Source organism: Mustela nivalis (assembly GCF_964662115.1).
Source record: "Mustela nivalis genome assembly, chromosome: 19".
NCBI lineage: Eukaryota > Metazoa > Chordata > Mammalia > Carnivora > Mustelidae > Mustela > Mustela nivalis.
In genome coordinates this window covers 40,114,862-40,139,364 of record NC_139038.1, presented here as the reverse complement: position 1 = coordinate 40,139,364, position 24,503 = coordinate 40,114,862, and the positions used below count along the sequence as shown (strand labels likewise).

At 44.1% G+C, this 24,503-nt stretch overlaps 1 protein-coding gene across 1 annotated transcript in view; it reads left to right on the top strand.

The window, feature by feature from the left end:
• Nucleotides 1-316: 316 nt before the first annotated feature.
• The window catches only part of LOC309854633 (uncharacterized protein), a gene marked incomplete at its 5' end in the record, with an annotated part of 139,750 nt that continues 115,563 nt past the window's right edge, over nucleotides 317-24,503 (top strand). Inside the window, 2 exons of the mRNA XM_082713988.1 lie at nucleotides 317-361; nucleotides 3,302-3,455. Of these exons, the coding sequence (XP_082570114.1) occupies nucleotides 317-361; nucleotides 3,302-3,455 (199 nt within the window). The remainder of the gene's footprint in view (nucleotides 362-3,301; nucleotides 3,456-24,503) is intronic.

Genomic DNA, 24,503 nt, shown 5'->3' with positions numbered 1-24,503 from the left:
ATGAAGATACAGTGATTTTTTTCTGATGTGTGTTGAGCACCCCAGTTTTAGTGTTGATAGCCAGTTGTACCCCGACCTGTTTACACGTGATGGGCTACTTACAGAAACACTGGAACCAGGGCCCTGGAGTGTCTCAGGCAAGAGGAGACTGGTGTCTCTCGTTGCAAAGGACTCACTTGAGTCACGGGTGAAACCCTCTGATAAGGGACCCAAGTGTGGGAAAGAGTGCAAGATGGGGAGAGGAAGGCATGGAGGGCACGAAACCAATATAAAACTCTGACCTTTGTCTGATCTAGCATCTAGAGTGGTTCCCAGGATGAACAGCAGCACTAGCCCCCAAAGCGACCCAGAGATGCATATGGTAAGTGCTTGGGCATTTTTAGTTGTGTCCGTTTCTGAAATGGATTGCAGTGTGGACAGGTCCCTGTCCTAGCCTGCGATCATCCCTTTCAGAGTGCACACTGTTCACCCAGGAGCCTCTACCTGCTCCTTTAGAGATCTTCAATTTTGTGCTTCCTCCCAAAGCTGTAGATGCTTTGAGACACGTGATGGTAGGATGCTCACCTCATGCATCTGTGTGTGTATGTGTGTGTGTGTGGACGTGCGTGTATGTGTGTGTGTACATAACTGAAGGAGGGTGACATCTCACCCCACAGTGAAGTCAGCTAGTCTGGCTGACTCCTTGCTGTTTGCTTTCCTGCGGGAGCTGGAGCATTTTTAGTATTCGGGTCAGGAGACTAACCTGGGAGGGTATCTGCAGAGGTCCTCAGATGGAAAATGGGAAAAGCCAGGACCGCGTCACACTTGCCCCACATGCTTTGGGCAGCTTGAGTGTTTGTGGAGAAGGTGAGCTGTGACCTCCCGTGCGTCCCATCTGAGTGGATGAAGACGACAGCTGGAATCCCTCCAGTTGGCCCCTGGGTGAGATGATGATGAACTCTGGCAGGTGCCAGGTGTGTCATAGAAAACACCCCCTGGAGCAGCAGCCCTGAAGAGGGAATCCCAGTGACTCTCTGCAAGGCCCACACCTCACACGTGTTTTACTTGTGCTTCCATGAGCGGGTTCTGATGGGGTCTGATGGCTGTGCCAACTCATAGGGTCTCTCCCGACCCATCTTGGGAGCATTGCCTGTGCTCCCCAGACACACTGGTTCCCATTTGGGGGTATCAAATCGGCCCATCAGTGGGTCTCAGCACCAAAGACTAGGCATTTGCTCTGTGCCTGAGCTAAGGACTGTCCGAATGTCGGGGACGTAGATCCACAGAGCTGGTCTCGCTCACTCAAAGGGGTCCTGTTACTCTCAGAAAGCACTCTTCCAGGTCCTCTGCAGGACTCCAGACACTCCTATCTCGTCAGCGGTGTCTGTGGCCATGGACAGCCCTTGTGGAGCGTAGGAGATCCCATTGTCAGGGAGGGAAGCAGAGCTGTTCAGGGGGGATGCTGGTGGGCTTCCGGCTGACCCATAAGCACCTGCACTTCCACGTGTGGACAACAGGTTTTCCAGGGCCTATCATTGTGTTTGTTCTCAATGTATAGGAGCTGCTCTGTTTGCTGTGATGGGAGAGGTGTGGTCCCAGCTGTAGATACTGGCCTGTCGTGAATGGAGTTTTTCCTTAGTTGATTATCCTTGGTGTCACACTCTTGTCTCTGTCGAGGTGTGCAGATCTATATTAACATGTGGTGACAGTAGTTTTCCCCATGGAATCTCTTCACCCCAGGTGCTAGGTGAGACACAGGGGGCGGATAGCTGTTCTGGCACAGATGCTATAGTATTGGAACATGGTGGTGGGGAAGATGTGTGTGTGGATGTGTACCCCTGCCTGCCCACAGTGCACTCCGGGGAATTAACTGGGGGAGGAGGGCCCCTCCCTCCACAGTGAAGTCCTCTGGCCAGCCCGACTCCCTTTAGGTTACCTTCAGGTGCACTGGTGTTGTGCTCATGCTGGGGATAGATGGGTCTGGGAATCCTCACAAACGGAAACTGGGGAAAACTCTCTCTGCATTTTATACTGTCTCCTTTGCAGTCTGCAATGTTCTCAGGGCATGTTTCACAAGTCATCTCCATTTTACTTCTGCTGGAAAATGTGCCTTGCAGAACCAGCCCACTTAAGACCCTTTCTACAAGTATTTTGAAGTGTCAAAGCTCTTATGTGCACTGTCGTAATCGCACACTGGGTCACACGTTCTGAAGGGGGACATCAGTGATTACGTGCATGATCACTGCCTCCCAGCCCTTCAGCTGGGTTTCCAGGAGCAGGTCATTTGGTCCTAAGTTACTGTGAGAGTTGATTTCTTTTCTCATCACACGTGTGGAGTTTTCCACTGGGAAGCATATACCCTTTTGTGAATTCTCTTATATAGCCTTCCCATCTTCATTTCCCATTGTACAAAATTACTCTAGAACTCAGTAGGTTGAAATTTCCAAATGACTGTGTTTTCAGACAAACACAGGGGACTCCTGTGTGGCTCAATGTGTTAAAGCCTTTGCCTTAGGCTCAGGTCATGATCCTATGTCCTAGGATCAAGCCCCACATCAGACTCTCTGCTCAGCAGAGATCCTGCTTCCCTTCCTCACTCTCTCTCTGCCTCTCTGCCTGCTTCTGATCTCTGTCTGTCAAATAAATAAAATCTTTAAAAAAAAAAAAGACAAGCACAGCTGCTCAGTGTAAATAAAGGTTTTTGATATCATGTCCCTTGGACGACACTGTTCCAGTGCCCCTGTCAGACCACAAGGCCCTAATTCCTCAAGTGTCTTTGTAGCCATGGACAGAAACTGTAGAGAGTAGAGGACCCCTTTGTCAGGAGCGAGGCAGCGTGGGGAGAGTCAGGGACTTACAGGCCAACGATTCCCCTCAAGTGGCTCGGAAACTTTGTGGAGAAAGGGCATTCAGTTTCATCACATTCTCTCTATTCTGCTCAAAGCAAAATCTTCTCTGGTGGCTGAGGAGGATAGAGGAAGTATTGTCCAGGATTTCGATGCCTCCGTGTCTGGAATGTGCTGCTTTAGTTTGCAATGATCCTTTTTCATCTTGAAGACACTACTTCTTGCTGGATAATGTGGGCCGACATGGGCAGTGATGTGTGGTGACAGGCTATTCCTGTAACAGCCATTGCCCTCTCCCCGCTCATTGTACTGGCCCCAGCTGGGAGGGGCATGTAAGTTTTCTAGCATGATGCAGCTCTCCTGGAAGGTGGTATTGGAGAAGGAGCCGGATGCTGAGAGCTCTTTGTTTTGGTTTCTATTCTTGGTGTTGCAACTTTTGTCTGTTTTGCTAAAATATTTTCTTGTCTGTTCTGCAGGTCGCTAGAGGTGTGAGAGAGTTCCCTCATTGCCCAGGGCTCCTCCGTATGCCCTACCACATGGGGTGGAATGTACCAGACTTCCCTCCTCCTCATCCACCTCCACAGTGGTCGACATGGGGGCCTCGGCCACACCTCGTTCCTCCACCACAAGGTGAGATGATCTGAATTGACATGGGTCATAGAGCTTATTCATAGTTGAACCCCTTCTGTCGGTGGAGAGGATGGAGAGGTGGTACCACAAGGTTTTGCAATGCAGCAATAAGCCCAAGTGAGGACATGGTAACATTCCTCCACTTTGTCTGACGTCCATATCATGGACTGTCTGGTTCACCATAAAGAACTGGGCAGCAGGCGTCTACTATGGAGCAGAAAAGTGACATTCCACAGAGGACAGACATAGAAGCATTGCCCAGGTGCACTACACAGACACGATGTCCTGGGCTCTGGGCTGGATGAAGCACAACCTTCACATCAGTCTCACATGTGGAGACCCCCAGTTGTCCAGCATTATAGATTAGTTCTGGAAACATATGTCCCAGGCAGAGTGGTCATATCTGCGAGGGTGATGGACAGTTCCCGCCTTCGTCCACAGGGGTCAGGGGAGTACTGTGAGAAACATGGTGGACCCTCCAGAAGGAGAAAGGGGAATAGGCTGGGGCAGGGGTAGAGGGTTGGCTTGAATCCTGTGTGGTCGTCGCCAGTCTGAAACCACCTCTGTCCCTTCTCGGCCTTCGGTCCCAATCAGAAGCCTGTGGAGCCCAACGGGACAATAGCAGCACCGTGCCCGAGAAGGTCCCAGAGAAGAACCAAGTAAATGCTGGGGTGTTTTCAGTTGTACCCATTTCTGGAGTCCTGTTTCTCTCTGGGCAGCACAGTGTCCTGACCTGTGTGTGTTGGGTATATCATGGGGTCTGTGTGTGGTGTCGTTTCCCGTTCAAAGTGGCAAGTCTTCATGCAGAGCTTACAGGCGTCTATTTCCAGATCATCACCTTCTGGTTGTGTCAGTGGAGCAAAGGCAGAGTTTGTGTTCAGGGCTTGACATTCAAGGGGAAACCAGGCTGGGGACACTGTATGATTCTGAAGTTCTTCAGGACACACGTGCTTGTGCCTGGCTATTTGCACACACTAAGCAGTGGGCAGGTGCCATTGTTGGGAAGGAAGTGTCTCCGTTGCACAATGGCAGACATCTGTCTCTTACCGTTGTGCACATCCAGCATCTGCATACATTGTTCTGGGAGGGAGAAACACCTCTCATTTCATCTGCAGTGTGTAGGGTTTAAGCTGTCATTTCCTTAGTTGTATAAACGCCTGACAGAGGTCTGTGGTCCCTTCATTGTTCATTAGCGTAGGGGTCTGCCCTTGTCCTCTGCAGTTTAGAATCTTGTAGGTAATGCTCTTGTCTGGTCTGGGAGGTGAGAATGAAAGAAAAAGTGGCAGATGCCGGAGGCAGGTGTAGAGGGTTTGTTGGAATGTTGCCCAGTCACTTCCAGGTGGAGAAGCTTCTGTCTTTTCTATGGTGTGGGTCAGATATAGATGCTTGTGCGTCCTTCACAAGGACCAGCGGTGCTGACCACAGGCCTCTCGTGGCATGAGGGAGTGAAGACTGCTAAAGACATGGTAACTTTCTTCTGGTTGTTCTGTATTTAGAATTGATGGACCTTGTCTTCCAGTCATACTGAGAGGGTTGTAGGCTCCTTGTGGTGGCAGAGACCTGCCCTTCTCCGAATGCTGGGCACAGCAGGTTTCACACACATTTGATATGGAGACGATGCTCTGTGCTCCAGGAGGGATGAGGCCTTAATGTGAGGAATTGAAGGTGTGTGTCTGAGAGAAGGGAGGGACACACTGATGACAGGACATAGACCGTGTGTTCTGTATAAGGGAAGAACAAGAGATGTATCCAGAAAGAAGGGAGGGAGCCCTGAGTCACAAAGAAAAAGGAGGTTGTGGATGCCCAGAAGGCCCGAGGTGCTCAGGGAGAGGCTCTGCTTCTCTCAGGGAGGGTGAGGCCGTTCCTGGCAGGCCAGCAGCTTGAGAGTGAGTGTGAAGACACCATGCCGTCCACACCGACTGCAGCATGTGTTCACTCACACAGTGTGGATCACGCCGTTATTTGTCTCAGAAATTCATTTTTGCCATGAGGCCATTCACTCATAGTCTGTGAAGAGCATTGTTTCCCTGAATTTCTGAAAATTCTGAACCATGTGAAAGAGTGTCGTGGAGATTTGGGAAATTTAACTTGGTCTTTGGGGATTCTTGTCTGGCTGACTTTAAGTCCCACAGTGAGAAAACATGAAGACAAGATGGAGAACCAGTGAAGTGTGGCCGCCCTGGCCTCAGCCCGAGTCAGACTGTTAGTGGGAGACTCAGGGTTGGCCAGGAGCAGCCCTAGCTTGAGCCCTGTCACCAGGCCTCCGCATCGGCATCACCACCCTGTCTATAGCTGTGCATTTCCCTGGGACTTCAGTCCCAGTGTCCAGATTTGCCTGTATTCCAGATTTCTCAGTCCAAATACCAGCTCTCAGTGGGGCCTTCTCAGAGCCTCAGCTTTTATTTTAATCTGCCATAGAGAGAACCTATTGGATTCTGAGGTCACTAGAACAATAGGAGTTGAAGTACATAAAGAACCTGCTGTTGCTCCTGGGCGACTCAGTGGGTTAAGCAGCAGAATCTTGATTCCTGCTCAGATCATGATCTCGAGCTTTAGAGATTGAGGCCCAAGTTGGGCTCGGTGCTGAGTGTGGAGCCTATCTGGGATTCTCTCTCTGCCTCACCTTCTCCCCCATCCCTCTTCGCTCACAAGTTTGTGCTTTCTCTGTCTCTGTCTCAAAAAGAAATAATAATAATAATAATTGGAAAAGAATCTGGGCTCTGACCATTCACCATTCTCACTGTTTAAATGAAAATAGCTCCATGCCAATGAGCATCAAAAAATGTTTGTTTAAGTCCATAAAATACACTAAGAGTGTAATACCTCAGCCCCGGTAGTGGCAATTCTCATTTCAAAGACAAGGCAAAGAGCCCCCTTTTTTCTATTAAATGTCAGGTCCTAGCCACAATGAAGTAAAATATAGTTAAGAGAACAGGTACAATCAGATATTTCTATGTGAGATGTGAAGACAGTTATTGTCTATTACATACAGACTCACAGATGTGGCCACACACCCAAGTGTTCATCCAAGGCCTCAGATACAGTATGCAAGGCAGAGAGCATTTAGGAAAACATAAGATCCCATTGTATTAACCCAAATCCTCTTGCCTTACAGGGTAATCATTTTGTAATCTGAAGACTTCCTTGACCTCCAACAACCAGGCTCCAATGAGTTTATATCTAGTCAAGATATGAATGTTTCTTCCTGGTGGTCTGAATGCTTTCCCTGCCCATCCTGTACCCTGTGCTTTGTCTCTCCTGGTATCTCCTCAATAAACTGTTCATGGTTCTGTCTCTGTGTCAGCATCTCCCTTCAGTGGGACCTACAGTCCCTCTTCTTCGAGGGCACAGGGTGAAGCGTTCAGACAGATAACACCCTGGCAGCAGTGGGGGGATGGAGGATAGAGCAAGATTACCCTTCATGGTACTTCTACTGCAAGGGACCCCAGGAACCTTTCTGGGGAGGGGTCCCAGGTTGAATTTAGATCTGCTGGTGTTTGTATTAACTCTGGTGACCGATCCTCTTGAGCACATGGCACCTGCTTGTTTAGGGAGGTAGTGATCAGCGGGACAGGTGGCTGTCCCTTGGCAGTGGTCTACTGTGACAGTGAGCAGAAAATGAAGTGTCTTGTGAGCCCTGAGAGCCTGGTGAGGAGGCCCTGCATTAAACCAGGTTTTGTGCAGGGTTTTCACCTCACCAGCTGCCCTCCAACCACAGGGGGGCCTTGAGTGGAGCTGATAGTGGCAGTGTTTGTGGTAAGACCCATGATGCCCCACAGTCCTCCCACAGTTTCCCTGTTGAGGGATGGGCAGGGCAGAGGTCCCAGACAGGAGACCCATCCCTTCTTCAGCAGCAGGAGGATTTGGGTGTGTATGCTTCTGTCCCCTTTTAGGCCCTTTTTTCCCATTCCCTTCTGCAGCAGAGCTGCTGGATCCTGCAAAGCCCTCTTTCTTCCCAGGTCATGGGGTCCAGCTCCATTCTCACTGCCGCAGGATAGAGAGCCAGATCTGTATTTCCAGCCGGTTCACCCAATGCCCTGGGGAGTCCCTGGGCCTTTGCAGTAACTTCCTGCCTCCTGAGGTGTGACAGAGAAGCTGCCTTGTTGGCTGAGTGCTGAGTAGGGGGCTCTGGGAGCTTCCCCCAGAACATGCTGGTAGGTGAGAAAGTACAGTAAGCGATGACATATTGGGGCTCTTCCCAGGGTTTGGTCCTCATTGTCCCTGAGGACATTTGAAGACCCTATTGTACTCAGGGGTCTCTGGATTGAGAGGTCACGGGACACTGCAACAGAAATACTGTGGTTGGTTTTTTACCAATGCCGACTTCTTTCTGGGGAGAAATCGTGACTCAGCTTCAGAGAAACTGGAGCTACATTGGGTTGGGCCAGGAATGCAAGAACCATTGACCTTCAGGGCCTTCTAGAAGGAGGAGCTGGGATCCCACTCTGAGTTCTGCTAGACCCAGTACCCCAGGTAAAAGCACAGATTGTCCTGCACTGATGCTTTTATTACTTTTCAGTGTTTATTTTTTTCCAACAATGTTACAGTACTTGGAAAACAAGTGCAAACTTGACAGGTCCCTGATTCCATAAACCTTTCATTTTTTTAAAGGTTAAATTTACAAGGAAAACAGGAATTGTTTTATTTATCCTTTCTCGTGATCATTGGAAGGAAACTCATCAATAATATCTTCAAAACGTGCCTTTTACCTCATCTCCTTTTCTCTGTTTTCTTTTTTAATGATTTTATGCAAGTACAGTGGTGAGGAGGGGGAGGCAGAGGCAGAGGGAGAAGGTGACAACACTGAGTGGGGACTTCAACGTGAGACTCGATCCCAGGATCCTGACATCAAGACCTGATCCACCCAGGTGCCCCTGCTTATCTCTTTATTTTCAACTGAGATTTGCCATGTTTTCTAATTTTGTCATGAGTCGGTAACAATCTTCAGCAGTTTTAAATTGGTTAAAGAGTTCAGGAAGAGCTCTTTCGCAGGATTCCACTGAGATTTCTTCTGTTCAAAGTGTCAAGACCACTTCTCAATATGCAAAAGATTGTACTAAGCAAAATCTGTGAATCAGCATTTGAAAAAGCTGCTGCTATTTGTTGAAGATATTAAAATAGATGCTTAGATCTACCGATTCATGCACTTCCCACTTTTTTCTTTTCCTTTGTTGCTTATTTCTAATTCAGATATCATATGCATAGCTCTTCCTGAGTTTTCCATGCCTCACACGTACCTTTAGGTTCCTTTGTGACTTGTAAAGAAAATAGACCTTCTGGTGAGCGTGCAACTTTGTGTCCCTTCAGAATTTGTTGTTTACATCTCTATTAACGTTTCGCACCCATTTAAAACTATCATGCCACCTTGACATATTACAAAAGAAGTGTAATCTATATGCATCCATATGATTTCATTTAATTATAGTGTATTTATTGGAGATTTTCTGTTTATGACTAAGGCCTGAGAATATCTCCCAAGTCCATTAAATTTGGAAAAATCATATATCCTAAGTATGAAATTTTGAAAGTTTGCATATTGAAATATGGAATATGAAAGATGCATGTTTGCATCTCCTAAATGGAGATGATGTCCCTCTTAAGGTTAGTTTCTGAGCAAGGTGCAAGTGGACGTAATCATTGTGAGGGAAGAAAAAGTGTCTTCCATTCTTTTCCAAACATGCTGCAGTTGCTCCATTATCTTATGTCTGGATATGGGCAATTATTTTTTCTTTTCAAATTTTTATTTAAGTTCTACTTAGTTAACATGCAGTGTATGGATATAAGCAATCTTTTGACGGTATCCTTTTTTTAACCATTTTTTGATTCCATAAATTAACATATCCTTATTTCTTCTCCAAGCTAAGAAAATCAACCAATGTATCATCTATCTTTATGACCCAATTCTTTATTTTTAGGATTTTATTTATTAATCTGAGAGACAGAGAACGAGAGAGCATGTATGGAGGGGGTTAGGCAGAGGGAGAAGCCGACTCTGCTGAGCAGGGAGCCTGCTGCATGGCTAGATCCCAGGACCTTGAGAAATGACCAGAGCAGAAGGCAGGTGCTTAAACCTCTGAACCACCCAGGCACACCCTTATGACAGTTTTTTTTTTTTTTAAGATTCCATTTATTAGTTGGACAGACAGAGATCACAAGTAGGCAGAGAAGCAGGTAGAGAGAAAGGAGGAAGCAGGCTCCATGCACCGCAGAAAGCTTGATTCAGGGCTCGATCCCAGACCCCTGGGATCATGACCTGAGCCTAAGGCAGAGGCTCTAACCCACTGAGCCACCCAGGTGCTCCCCTTATGACATTATTTTTTTTTTAATTTTATTTCTTAGTTTTACAGAGAGAGAGCGAGCACAAGCAGAGGGAGTGGGAGAGGGAGAAGCAGGCTTCCCATAGAGCAAGGAGCCCGATGTGGGGCTTGATCTCAGGACTCTGGGATCAGGACCTGAGCCAAAGGCAGATGCATAACAACTGAGCCACCCAGGCGCCCCCCTTACCACATTCTTAATATGACATCTCTTATAATTGAAGCTTTTCCTCACTGATGGGCTTTACCTGTTTTCCCGTCAATAACCAGGGGATAGCATTTTTCTTTGAATATTCTCAATAGTGTTTCAGGTCTAATGTTGTAGTAGCATTACAAATTATTTTTGAATTTTGTTATACATATAAGACTAGATCTTACTATCACTATATGATTAGGCATATAAACACTATAATAATCTATAATACTCTAAATTCAGAATCTTTCCAGAGATTGGGCATTCAATATTTTCTTGTGATCCCCTAAGATGTAAAATGTTTATTGCACAAAACTTAACATCTACATAACTCCCAAAATATTCTTTCATTTTAAAGTATTTTTTTTCATTTGCTACAAACCACAACAGAATAAATTATGAGTTTGAGTAATTTGTGACCTTTGTTTTGAAAAAAAAAAAAAACCTTCATGAAGAAATATTACATCTTCATTGTGAACAGATTCTGTTTCTGTTCTGTGATAGTGAGCCAGAGATGGCCCCTGTGTATTGGCAGGCTGCAACCCATGAGCTAAAGACCTGTGGCTGGTGCCTAAGTCAGATTTGTTTTCTACACATCCAGTCTTTTAAAAACATAACCCTGGAGAGCAGATGTTAAGGTATTGACTGCCTGCCTCAATTCTGTATGTCGTGAAACTGTGACCAACATTTTCTTATCATAAATAAAGTCAGTGAGTCAATCAAGCAATCCAGATTAATCCTTCAGTTCTAAAAGACCCTGAACAACTGTTGGCCTTCTAAATCCCTGAGGCAGAGACCCCGCACCCCATCCAGGCTGCATAAAGGCATTACTTAGGCTCATGTGTACTCACTTCAATATCCCCAGTATTGGAAGGATTAATACTGTGATGGGCCACCCCTCTTGCAAACCTGTCAGTCCCCCAGGATATGGGGGTTCTATGTTACTGTCACATCTTTTTCCATCAGCCTGAAACTCATTGAAATCACTCTACATCCTTCCAGTCTTGGAATGTCTTTATAAAATGAAATATTTGATTATCCAATTACTGCTGAAGAGGATGAAGGGGAGGAAGAGAAAAATGAGGTATCATGAGAATAATTGAGCCAGCCAACATGAATCACTTGGCCACATGTAATTTTTTTAACAGGTTCAGCCCTGGTGTAAAATATCATATCCTTCATTTTTCATGTTTTGAGGAACCTCTACACCATTTTCCAAAGTGGCTGTACAAACTTCCATTCCCACCAGCAGTATGAGAGGGTTCTCCTTTCTCCCAACTTCTCCAACACTGGTTGTTTCTTGCCTTGTCAGTTTTTGCGGTTCTACCTGCTGGAAGATGGTATCTGTGTGGTTTTGATTTGAATCTCCCTGATGGATAATGACGATGAACAGTTTTTCATGCATCTGTTAGCCATTTGTATGTCTTCTTTGCAGAAGTGTCTGGTCCCATCTTCTGCCCATTTATTGACTCAATTATTTGTTTTTTGGGTGTTGAGTTTGAGAAGTTCTTTATAGTTCTTGGATATCAGCCCTTTGTAGTGTCATTTGCAAATAAGTTCTCTCATTTTGTGGGTTGCCTTTTTGTTTTGTTGACGGTTTTCGTTTGTGGCACAGAAGCTTTTGATCTTGATGAAATCCCAACAGTTCATTTTCACTTTTGTTTCCCTTGCCTTTGGAGGTGCATCTAGGAAGGAGTTACTGTGGCTGAGGTCAAAGAGGTTGCTGCCTGTGTTCTCCTCTAGGATTTTGGTGGATTCCTGCCTCAGTCTGAGCTCTTTTATCCAGACTCAGACTTTTCACGACAGACAACAAAGTGATGGTTGGCAGCATGGGTGAAGTAGGTGATAGGGATGAAGGAGCTGCTTGTCCTGATGAGCCCTAGAGAATGCATGAATGTGTTGAATCCATCTGTTGTATTCCAGAAACTAATATATGTGAACCATATTGGAATTAAAGAATTACAAAAAAGGAAAATAGTTTGCAAACTGTGTTAGGTGTATGGAAATGTTTAGTCCTGTCTTTTCTATTTGATTTTGTTGGTAAGTCTAAACCTATTACAAAGTGAAATGTTTATTAGTAATATTTTTTTTATTTTTAAATGCATAATGTAGCATAATTATTCCTACCATTACTTACTAGTAATTGCCACCTATTCTCTTCTATTGTTTTATTTATTTATTTATCTATTCATTTATACTATTTAAACATTTTATTTATTTATTAGACACAGAGAGAGAGATCACAAGTAGGTAGATAAGCGGGGGGAGGGGGGGAAGAAGGACCCCGCTGAGCAGAGAGTCCGATGCGGGTCTCCATCCAAGGACACCAAGATCATGACCGAGCCAAAGGCAAAGATTTAACCCACTGAGCCACCCAGGCACCCCTTTTGTTTTATTTAAATTATAGCATTTATGTTACCAAAATTGAGTAATACACAATATAGAAATCACAGAAAGAGCAATTACAGATGTTTTATGTTAAGGTAAAACATATATGACATTTTGTATTCTATCATAATGTAGTTTTCTAATCTAGAATGGGTGTGTCCTTACATGGCGCTCTATGAAGTTGTTGCCTGCCATTCCAGGGGCTAATTACTCATGGAGGGAAAAATCATGGTTGTAATACTAGAATGATTAATACCAACAAAGGCTATTTAGAGGTTACTGGAGGGGATAAAAGAGAGTTGATATGGGGGGACCACCTTGGTGGCTCAATTGATTAAGCATCAGAGTCTTGATTTTTGCCTCAGGTCATTATACGAGGGTCATGAGACTAATCCCAAATCAGGCGCCACATTGAGCATGGAGTCTGTTTAGATTCTCCCTCTCGGGTGTCTGGGTGGCGCGGTGGGTTAATCCTCTGCCTTCAGTTCAGGTCTTGATCTCAGGGTCCTGGGATCGAGCCCCACATCATGTTCTCTGTTTAGTGGGGAGCATGCTTCTCTCTTCTCTCTACCTGCCTCTCTGTCTATTTGTGATCTCTTTGTCTGTCAAATAAATAAATAAAATCTTGTTAAAAAAAATTCTCCATCTCCTTCTAGCCCACCCCACCATTTCAGTCTTTTTTCTCTCGTTCTCAAAAAAATATGTATAAGTATATGCATGTATGTATGTATAAATGGTTGATTTCAAGATACTCAGTTAATTGTTAATGTTTATAGGAAGGGAACATAATTAGATTTTTAAATTTGTCACTACTGCAATCTACTGTCAATTGCTGTTCAGCTTGTAAAGCTGCACTTACTAATAATGATTTCAAGGATAGTGAACACTCTTAAGCCTCAGATCCTATGACTTCCAAGACTGCAAGGAATAGGAATTTTTTCCTGGAGGACAAAAGTGTTCATTATTCCTGGCACAAGGTATACGCTGTCGATAGTCCTCCATCCCTTGTTAAAGGTGCATTTTTTTTTGTTCCTGGCAAGATTTGAAGAGTGCTTGCAAGAAGAGTTGCTTGAGGGGCGCCTGGGTGGCCCAGTGGGTTGAGCCGCTGCCTTCAGCTCAGGCCATGATCTCAGGGTCCTGGGATCGAGTCCCGCATCGGGCTCTCTGCTCGGCGGGGAGCCTGCTTCCTCCTCTCTCTCTCTCTGCCTGCCTCTCTGCCTACTTGTGATCTCTCTCTGTCAAATAAATAAATAAAATCTTAAAAAAAAAAAAGAAGAGTTGCTTGAACTGAAACTTCTGGAGTGAAAGAGTGGGGTTGGAGTAGTCATGGGACAGAAATTACTTGTTATTTAAGAAGTATCAGTCTTGGGACTGTAAGTGATCAGGAAAGTAAGGCATCCTGGCAGTCATTTGGTGTATGATGGGCAGCACTACACTAATTTCTCAATATTTCAGATCCCATGGTCATGATAGGGAGGAGGAGAGGAGAGGAGAGGAGAGGAGAGGAGAGGGTTGGTGCCCTCTGGTGTCTTCACTGGCAAGCCCTGTCTTGTACACACAGTGGCTGCCTTCACAGTTGCTTGCAGCTCTTTACCCGAGGGTGTCCATTGGCTTCCTTGGCTTCTTTGGCCATGGCAGTGAGCTCGGGAGCCAGGTAACCAATGTCCATAAGAGCAACACTCATCCCGTGCAGGTCTTTTTGCACTTGGATGGGATGACTCAGGGCTGTTCTGCATGTATTTAAAACGTTCCCATTGGATGGAGACAAAGTTGCCCAAGCAGTGACCTCTAAACTAACACCCTGTCTTCTGTGTTGGCTGCCCTCCTTCTTCACATCCTAGCTCCCATCATTTCTTCCCACCAAAGATCCTTCCAGAGAAACTACTTATACTCACATCCTTGTCTTAGAGTCACTTTCTGAGGCACCCAACCCCTCATAACTCCTGGTGCTGCCAACAATGGTGGGTGTTGTCTCTCTGTGCCCCAGGAGAGGATCTACCTTTTAAAACACACACATTCTTGGGAGATCTCAAAGCTCAGTCATGAGAACCAACTTACATTTTTCCCTTGTGTAGGAGAACTGAAAATCTACGCATGCAAGGCAGTAGAGTGACCTAGATAATAGTGAGATTATTCAACTTGTCACACAAAGTGGAATGCTCAGGCTGGAAGGAGACATACATTGTAGTATCATTATCAGTGGTACTGTTAATGAGTTCAAACATCCTATCTCTTGAAGCTTCTTCTTTGACTTCCATTTTGTCCACAAGGGTACTTCTTGGTTATATGCTCACCCTCAACTCACGTCCAGTCCTTATCTTTGTATCCAGTCCTAGGCTTACTATCATCCAACCCTACCCCCCCTGCTCCCACTTTCTATGTCCCTTCCTCCTTTTCTGCTCTCCAAGGTTTCCCAAGATCCATCTTGGCTCCAGACTCCTACTCTTCAGGTGTTGGAAGATCCTTGGGTCCACCATCTCTCCTGATCCCCTCTAGTTAGTAAGAGGGGGTGTGAGTATAAATGAAGGTCTTGCTCTACCTTTCCTTATATCCTGGCCCACCAAAGGGGAATGGGCCCCAGTCTGGAGTCCAGGATTGCCTGGATATTAGTCTATTTCAAAGAAGGAATTGAATTCAACTATAATTATACATTGGAAATAAAGGAAGTCTCAATATATTTCAGAAGACTGAAACCCACAAGAGTTGTTCTTTGATCATAATTGCAAATGTGCTGGATTAATCAAGAAAGGATAACTAGGATTTCCCCATATATTTGGAAATTGAATAGCTTTTTTAATAAAACTGCAAAAGGGGAAAAAAAACTGCAAAAGGGAATCTCATAGGAATAACCGGTATGGTATGAATGAAAATGATACTGCATATGTGGTATTAACATAGACTTCCAGGGGGGAGACAAGATGGTGGGGAAGTAGGAGAAGGCGCCCTTTCAACCTGCACCCTAATGTGAGCTGATTACCTTTCAAAGATCTCCAATCACCCACAAAAACAGCCTGAGATAAGAATTATACACGTCTGGATCTCTACTGGAATAGAAGAAGCCAGTGGGCAGGTAAAGCTGAGTGGGAAAGTTGGACTGATATCAGAAGATAAACAAATGGAGCCACCAGAAGCGACCCATTGGGAAGTAATATCCCAATATGAGAGTGCCTTACACCTGGGGACCAGCATTAACTCGGGAGTCTGGTAGAAAGCACTCAAAAAGAGCAAAGGACCACGGGTGTGGGGTGGGGTCAGGGGGCGGGTAATTGCTGGGATTGGGTTGTCAGGGTAGGGGCTTAAGTCCACAGACCCAGGACAGTTACCCCTGGCACAGAGCCAGAGAGAGTGCAGCAGAGAAACCAGGTCTCAGTTCCCTGAACCACCAGTGCGCCTGAGAGTGTGCTGGGCTCCTGTGAAGGGCTGGGAGGCTCACCAGCCAACAGAAGCACAGTCTTTTTGCAGTCCCCACGCAAGTGCCCTCCTGTGCCATCAGAGTCCGAGTCATGCCCCACACTCTCCCCTGAGAGAGGTGCACACAAACTCCAGCCAGGTGCTCTAGGACCGGAAAGTCCAGGCACTCCCACGACCGGGCCAGCAGGAAAATCTGCGTGTGGTCACTGCTTGGAACTTCTCTGGCACTCTGGAGCTTCCCAGACAGCGAAAAATCCTAAGTCCCCAGGGACCGCGACTGGGAACCTGCTCTGCCAGCGGCTAAAGGGGGATTCATATGGGCTCTGCAGCCAGACTGAGGCTTCTCTCTGAGATGGAGGTCAGGATGCAGTTTGCTTTCCTCTAAACCTACAAAAACCATCAAAAGCGGTCAAGGCAAGAGAGAAAAACAAAAGTGAACAAATATAAAAACCTCCAGAGAACAAAAGCCTGAAAAAAACAGTTTCCTTGAGGGGGGCGGGAGGACTTAGCTGAGAGAACTTCAGGGACTGAAAACCCACGTGGCAGGCCTTTCCCCAGAAAACCAACCCATAAAGGGAAAAAAAAATAGATGACAAGAGAACAACCACCACTACTTCATAGGACAATTTTTATTATTAATTCGTTCCCACTATTCTGGCTAATTTTTTATATAGTTAATTTTTTTATTATTATATAGAATATTTTTAACCTATTTACTCTCACAGTGAGATGTGCAGTACATCAAGTTCCATAATAACATTCTAACCTGAAATTTTTGATACATACAACTGTGTTTTCCTTTTGCATTTCTATTTTTTAAATTTCTTTTTTTTAATTTTAGTTTAGTTTAGTTTATTCCTTTTTTTAATTTTTATTTTCTAATATTCATATAGAGTTAAACTTCAAGGTAATCCCCTTTCCCCAATCAGTGCCACCCCTATAGGTAAACCAATTCCTAATCTTCTCTTATCTTAGGAAAGTTGAGTCCTTTAACAAAGATATCAAGATATATCGAGGAAGAATCAAAACAACCTTCCTCACCCACACTGAGAATATACAACTACTCTCCCATCTTTTTCTTTTACCAGTGTTTCTGTAATTTTGTGTTTATCCTGATAGTATATAAATCTTATATGTGGGGTTCTTTTTGATGAGGTTCTTCCTTTATTTGCATATATATATATATATATATATATATATATATATATATATATATATGAAGGTATGGAGAAGCAACTTTCATGCCAATGTGCTTCAAAAAAAGGCTGGGCTAGCAATTCTCATATCAGACAAATTAGATTTTAAAAACTAAATAATATATATATTATTTCTTTCTCCTGTCATATAGTTTTATCAGTCTTTTTGTTTGTCTGTGTCTGTTTGTATACTTCATAAATCTTACCTAGGACCCATTTGGGCTAAACCTTCTCTTTTATCTCACTTTTCCTTCCTGTCTCTCTCCTTCTCTCTTTTTTTCTTTTCCTTTTCTTTTTCCTTTCATTTGGATGGGGAACCCTGATTGCTCAGAAGCATTCCAGGGTGCACCTTGACTGCACCACAGACGATACACCCAGCTACACCCATTCAGCCATCTCTCACCAAAATGACTAGGAGGAGGAATGCCCAACAGAAGAAAAATAGAGAGGATGGACCTTCTGCAACAGAGCTAAAGGCTATCAAAATAGACAATATGTCGGAAAGAGAATTCAGGCTTACAGTTATCCAAGCAATAGCTAGGTTGGAGAAAGCCATGGGTGACCAAACGGAATTGATTAGGGCTGAATGGAAAACGACCAGAGACCATGATTTCAATATTAGGGAAGAGCTGAAAGCTACCAAAGATGAGCTTCACAATGCTCTCAATGAGTTCCAATGTAATCTAAATTCTCTCAATGCTAGAGTAACTGAGACAGAAGATAGAATTAATGATCTGGAGGACAAACGGATAGAGAGAAAGGATAAGGAGGAAGCCTGGAACACACAGCTTAGAAGCCACGAAAACAGAATCAGGGAAATAAATGATGCCATGAAACATTCCAACGTCAGAATCATTGGAATCCCTGAAGGGGAGGAGAAAGAAAGAAGTCTAGAAGATATAGTGGAACAAGTTCTTCATGAAAATTTTCCAAATCTCATGAATGGAACCAGAGTTTATGTACTAGAGACCGAAAGGTTTCCCCCCAAGATTACAGATTCTTGAAAGTCGTCGAGACACCTAAAAGTAAGAATGAAGAATTAGAATTGTAGGCAGAACCTCTTGAAAGCAGCTAGGACAAAGAAGATCCTTACGTACAGAGGAAAGCCCATCAGAATAACGTGAGACCTGTCCACAGAGACCTGGCAAGCCAGAAAGTGCTGGCAAAATATATTCAGGGCACTAAATGAGAAGAACATGCATCCAAAAATACTTTATCCAGCAAGACTGACATTCAAAATGGATGGAGAGATAAAGAGTTTCCAGGATCGGCAAGGCTTAAAAGACTACGCAACCACCAAGCCGATACTGCAGGAAATATTAAGGGGGCTTCTTTAAAGGAGGAAAAAGCCCAAGAATAGCATTGAACAGAAATATAGAGACAATCTACGGAACGAAAGACTTCAAAGGTAACATGATGTCAATAAAAACGTATCTATCAATAATCACCCTCAATGTGAATGGCCTAAATGCGCCCATAAAATGGAACGGAGTTGCAGACTGGATAAAATGACAGAACCCATCCATATGTTGTCTACAAGAGACCCATTTTGAACCTAAAGATACACCTAGACTGAAAGTGAAGGGATGGAGAAGCAACTTTCATGCCAATGTGCTTCAAAAAAAGGCTGGGCTAGCAATTCTCATATCAGACAAATTAGATTTTAAAAACTAAAGACTGTAGTCAGAGATTCAGAAGGACACTACATCATTCTGAAATAGACTATCCACCAAGATGATCTAAGAATTGTAAATATCTATGCCCCCAATATGGGAGCAGCCAATTACATAAGAAAACTGTTAATCAAGATAAAGACTCATATTGATATGAATACACTAATCGTTGGAGATCTTAACCCGCCTCTCTCAGAAATAGATCATCCAAGCAGAAAATCAATAAAGAAACAAGGGCATTGAATGACACATTGGACCAGATGGACCTCATAGATATATACAGAACATTCCACCCAAAAACAACAGAGTACTCATTCTTCACAAGTGCACACGGAACCTTCTCAAGAATAGACCACATACTGGGTCACAAATCAGGACTCAACCGATACCAAAAGACTGAGATGATTCCCTGCATATTCTCAGATCACAATGCTTTGAAACTGGAGCTCAATCACAAGTAAAAGTTCCAAAGGAACTCAGACACCTGGATGCTAGAGACTACCATGCTTAAGAATGCTTGGATCAACCAGGAGATCAAGGAAGAACTAAAACAATTCATGGAAACCAATGACAATGAAGATACTACCATCCAAAACCTATGGGATAGAGCAAAGGTGGTCTGAAGGGGAAATACATAGCCATCCAAGCCTCCCTCAAAAAAACTGAAAAAATCCAAAACACAGCAGCTCTCACTACACCTTAAAGAACTGGAGAATCAACAACAAATCAAACCAACTCCACACATAAGAAGGAAATAATCAAGTTTAGAGCTGAGATCGATGAGGTAGAAACCATAGATACAGTAGAACGTATCAATGAAACTAGAAGCTGGTTTTTTGAAAGAATCAATAAGATCGATAAACCATTGGCGACACTAATCCAAAAGGAAACAGAGAAAGCTCAAATACATAATATTATGAATGAAAAGGGAGAGATCACAACGAACACCAAAGAAGTAGAAACAATCATCAGAAGTTATTGTCAGCAGTTATATCTAATAAACTTAGCAACCTAGATGAAACGGATGCATTCCTGGAAAACTATAAACTAGCAAAATTGAACCAGGAAGAAATTGACAACCTGAATAGACCAATATCTAGTAACGAGATTGAAGTGGTGATCAAAACCCTCGGAAAAAACAAGAGCCCAGGACCTGATGGATTCTCCAGAGAATTCTACCAAACTTTCAAAGAAGAAATAACACTAATTCTCCAGAAGCTGTTTCAAAAAATTGAAGCAGAAGGAAAACTTCCAGACTCTTTCTATGAAGCCAGCATTACCCTGATCTCCAAACCAGGCAAAGACCCTACCAAAAAGGAGAATTTCAGACCAATATCACTGATGAATATGGATGCTAAGATTCTCAACAAAACCCTAGCAAACAGTATCAAACAGCACATTAAAAAGATTATCCACCATGATCAGGGGGAATTCATCCCTGGGCTACAAGGATGGTTCAACATTTGCAAATCAATCAATGTGATAGAACAAATTAATAAGAGAAGAGAGAAGAACCACATGGTTCTCTCAATTGATGCAGAAAAAGCATTTGACAAAGTCCAGCATTGCATCCTTTCCTGATTAAAATGCTTCAAAGAGTAGGGATAGAGGGAACATTCCTGAACTTCATCAAATCTATCTATGAAAGACCCACAGCAAATATCATCCTCGATGGGAAAAAGCTTGCGTTCTTTCTCTTGAGATCAGGAACACGACAAGGATATCAACTCTCAACACTCTTGTTCAACATAGTATTAGTAGTCCTAGCAACACCAATCAGACAACAAAGGGAAATAAAAGGTATCCAAATTGGTAATGAAGATGTCAAACTCTCTCTCTTTGCAGATGACATGATTCTTTATATGGAAAACCCAAAATACCCACCCCCAAACTACTAGAACTCATACAGCCATTCAGTAATGTGGCAGGATACAAAGTCAATGTGTAGAAATCAGTGGATTCCATATACACTAACAATGAAAATACAGAAAGGGAAATTAGAGATCTGATTCTATCTACAATACCACCAAGAACCATAAGATACCTGGAAATAAACCTCACCAAAGAGGTAAAAGATTTGTACTCAAGGATCTACAGAACACTCATGAAAGAGATTGAAGAAGACACAAAAAGATAGAAGACCATGCCATGCTCTTGGATCGGAAGAATAAACATTGTTAAAATGTATATACTGCCTAGAGCAATCTATACATTTAATACTATTCTGATCAAAATTCCACCGGTATTCTTCAAAAACCTGGAGCAAATAATCCTAAAATTTGTGTGGAATCAGAAGATACCCCGAGTTGCTAAGGAAATGTTGAAAAACAAAAATTAAATGGGGGAGCATCACGTTACCTGATTTCAAGCTTTACTACAAAGCTGTGATAACCAAGACAGCATGGTACTGGCATAAAAACAGACACATGGTCCAGTAGAATGGAGTAGAGAGCCCAGATATGGACCCTCAACTCTATGGTCAAATAATCTTCGACAAAACAGGAAAAAAATATACAGTGGAAAAAAGACAGTCTCTTCAATAAATGGTGCTGTGAAAATGGACAGCTATAAGTAGAAGAATGAAACTTGACCATTCACTTACACCGTACACATAGATAAACTCAAAATGGATAAAAGACCTCACTGTGAGACAGGAATCCATCCGAATCCTAGAGGAGAACATAGGCAGTAATCTCTTCGATATCAGCCACAGCATCTTCTTTCAAGATATGTCTCCAAAGGCAAAGGAAACAAAAGCGAAAAAGAACTTTTGGGACTTCATCAAAATCAAAAGCTTCTGCAAATCAAAGGAAACAGTCAGGAAAACAAAGAGGCAACCCACGGAATGGGAGAAGATATTTGCAAATGACAGTACAGACAAAAGGTTGATATCCAGGATCTATAATGAACTCCTCAAACTCAACACACACAAAACAGACAATCATATCAAAAAATGGTCAGAAGATATGGACATACACTTCTCCAATAAAGACATACAAATGGCTATCAGACACATGAAAAAAATTCATCATCACTAGCCATCAGGGAGATTCCAATTAAAACTACATTGAGATATCGCCTTACACCAGTTAGAATGGCCAAAATTAGCAAGACAGGAAACAACATGTATTGGAGAGGATGTGGAGAAAGGGGAACCCTCTTACACTGTTGGTGGGAATGCAAGTTGGCACAGCCTCTTTGGAGAACAGTGTGGAGATTCCTCAAGAAATTAAAAAAATAAAACTTCCCTATGACCCTGCCATTGCACTCCTGGGTATTTACCCCAAAGATACAGATGTAGTGAAAAGAAGGGCCATCTGTACCTCAATGTTTATAGCAGCAATGGCCACGGTCGCCAAATTGTGGAAAGAACCAAGATGCCTTTCAACGGATGAATGGATAAGGAAGATGTGGTCCATATACACTATGGAGTGTTATGCCTCCATCAGAAAGGATGAATACCCAACTTTTGTAGCAACATGGACGAGATTATGCTGAGTGAAATAAGTCAAGCAGAGAGAGTCAATTATCATATGGTTTCACTTATTTGTGGAGCATAATAAAAAGCATGGAGGACATGGGGAGTTAGAGAGAAGTGGGTTGGGGTAAATTGGAAGGGGAGGTGAATCATGAGAGACTATGGACTCTGAAAAACAATCTGAGGGGTTTGAAGTGGCGGGGTGGTGGGCGGTCAAGGTACCAGGTGGTGGGTATTCTAGAGGGCACAGATTGCAAGGAGCACTGGGTGTGGTGAAAAAATAATGATACTGTTATGCTGAAAATAAATAAATTTAAAAAATATTTTTAAAAAACATAGACTTCCTTCAGTCCTGGGAATTCAACTTTGGATAGAAAGATTTATGGTGTTCAAATCATCCCATATTAACAGAGAATGTATTACACCTAAATCATCTCTAGAAATGCCACTTATCTCTGTAAGCTCACTAGGTGTCAGTGTGGAGCTTACATTATGTACATACATGGAAAAATGACAAGCTGATTCTCATGCTTGCTCTGTGTGGGATCTCCATGACACTTACTAATTTAAGTCAACAGGTTCATCATACGCTTTTCTGTCAATGGACTTCTGGACAGCACCCAGACAGTGTGGCACCACCAGGAGTCTGAAAGTAGGAGAGGAAGAGTCAGAGGTAACAGGGATAGTGAAAGGAAGGGACAAAGGGGAATTGCATGAAGACAGGTGGGACATGGCCCAGGAGGGTGGAGGGGGAACCATGGCCCACGGAGGAGGGGCTTTCAGTGTTAGGGCAAGAAAAGGCAGGAATCCCGAGCATCAGAGTTCTCTGAGCCCAGGGCTCCAATCTTCCTCCAGCGGCCATTTCACTTGGGAAGGTGAGTCCCCGTCATTTGGCCTGGAAATGTGGGACCCAGCCTCAGGATCTTGAGGGAGAGCATGCTGCTCTTTGGCAGGTAGTGTCTAGTGCTTGCCCTGTGGGGAGGTGGCCCTGAGCCATCTCTCTCCCTGCCCCTGTCCCTGCTGCATTCCTCCTGCACCAGCAGGGCCTATCTCAAGTTCCAGAACCAGGCCCCAGGTCCTGCAGCCTGGAACTGACACAGAGGCACAGCTGATCTCAACCCAGAGTATTGAGAATAAGGTCCATATTCTCCCTCTGGGGCTAGCAATGTGCAGTAGGATGAGGGGTTGCTATCCTCAAGTTCACTGCCCATCCTGACACAGGATGTTAGGTGGATGCCTTCAATCCCTGCAGCCTTCTCCTACAACCAAGCAGAAATGTCATACTTCACCAAGCTTTCTTCTGCCTGTGAAGAGATGGCAATTAGTACTCGAAGGTAACATTGGTTCCTTACCAGACTGATGGAAATGATTTCATCCATCTACCATATCTAAAGCACCTTTCATTGAAAATGCGATCTAAAGAGACATGCAGTAATTCATAACACATGTGAAGCTCCCTCTAGGTTTGCATTTTGACCCTGGCACCTATGTGTCACTGAACACTTTATTGGCATGGTCAAAATAAACTCTCATGATCAAGATCATGGTGCTAGATGATGTCTTGTATCAGTGTACTTTCATATATCCTGGCCTGACTGGAAAATATTCCTAAGAGGAAAAAGAAGGAAAGAAAAAAAATTACAGTAGTGTAATTGTGTAGTATGACTATTTTGGTGGGTAAATGCATCTATCTTTACATTTTTTAAAAATATTTTATTTATATATTTGACTGAGATCCCAAGTAGGCAGAGGCAGGCAGAGAGAGAGGGTGAAGCAGGCTCCCTGTTGAGCTAAGAGCCTGTTGCAGGGCTCATTCCCAGGACCCTGACATCATTTCCTAAACCAAAGGTGGAGGCATCACCCACTGAGCCATCCAGGCGCCCCTGTAACTTTCCATTTTGTATGTCAGTAGTCTTATTATTGAATGGAGTGGTGCAAGTACTACACATTATGTAGTGACATTGTCAAGTTCGGTTCATTCTTCACTCACAGAGAAAGAAGGAAGTGATTTCTTTGTGTCTGAGGTGCTGACACAGAGGCCTGCCCTGGTGTAGAGAACAGGCTCCCTGGAACCAGAGCTGCCTCAGTGCCTCCCGCTGAGCAGCCCCAGCTTAGAGCATTGCGGGGATTCCCAGGGAAGCGGGCAGAGGGCGCCCAAGCGCCTCAGGCCAGCAGGGGCACTTTGTGTGCCCATGAACCACAGCAGATTTAGGGAGCAGAAGGCTCACCATGGCGTCATCTGACGCTGCTTTCCTCACAGCCAGAAGGGTTTCTGCCACCAGCTGGGGACCCAGAGCCCCTCAGAGGGCCAGGGCTGCATTTGCAGCCAGTTCTGATGCTACCCTGGAGAGACCCTCAGGGCTTTGCAGCAGGTTGGTGCCTCCTGTGTTGCGAT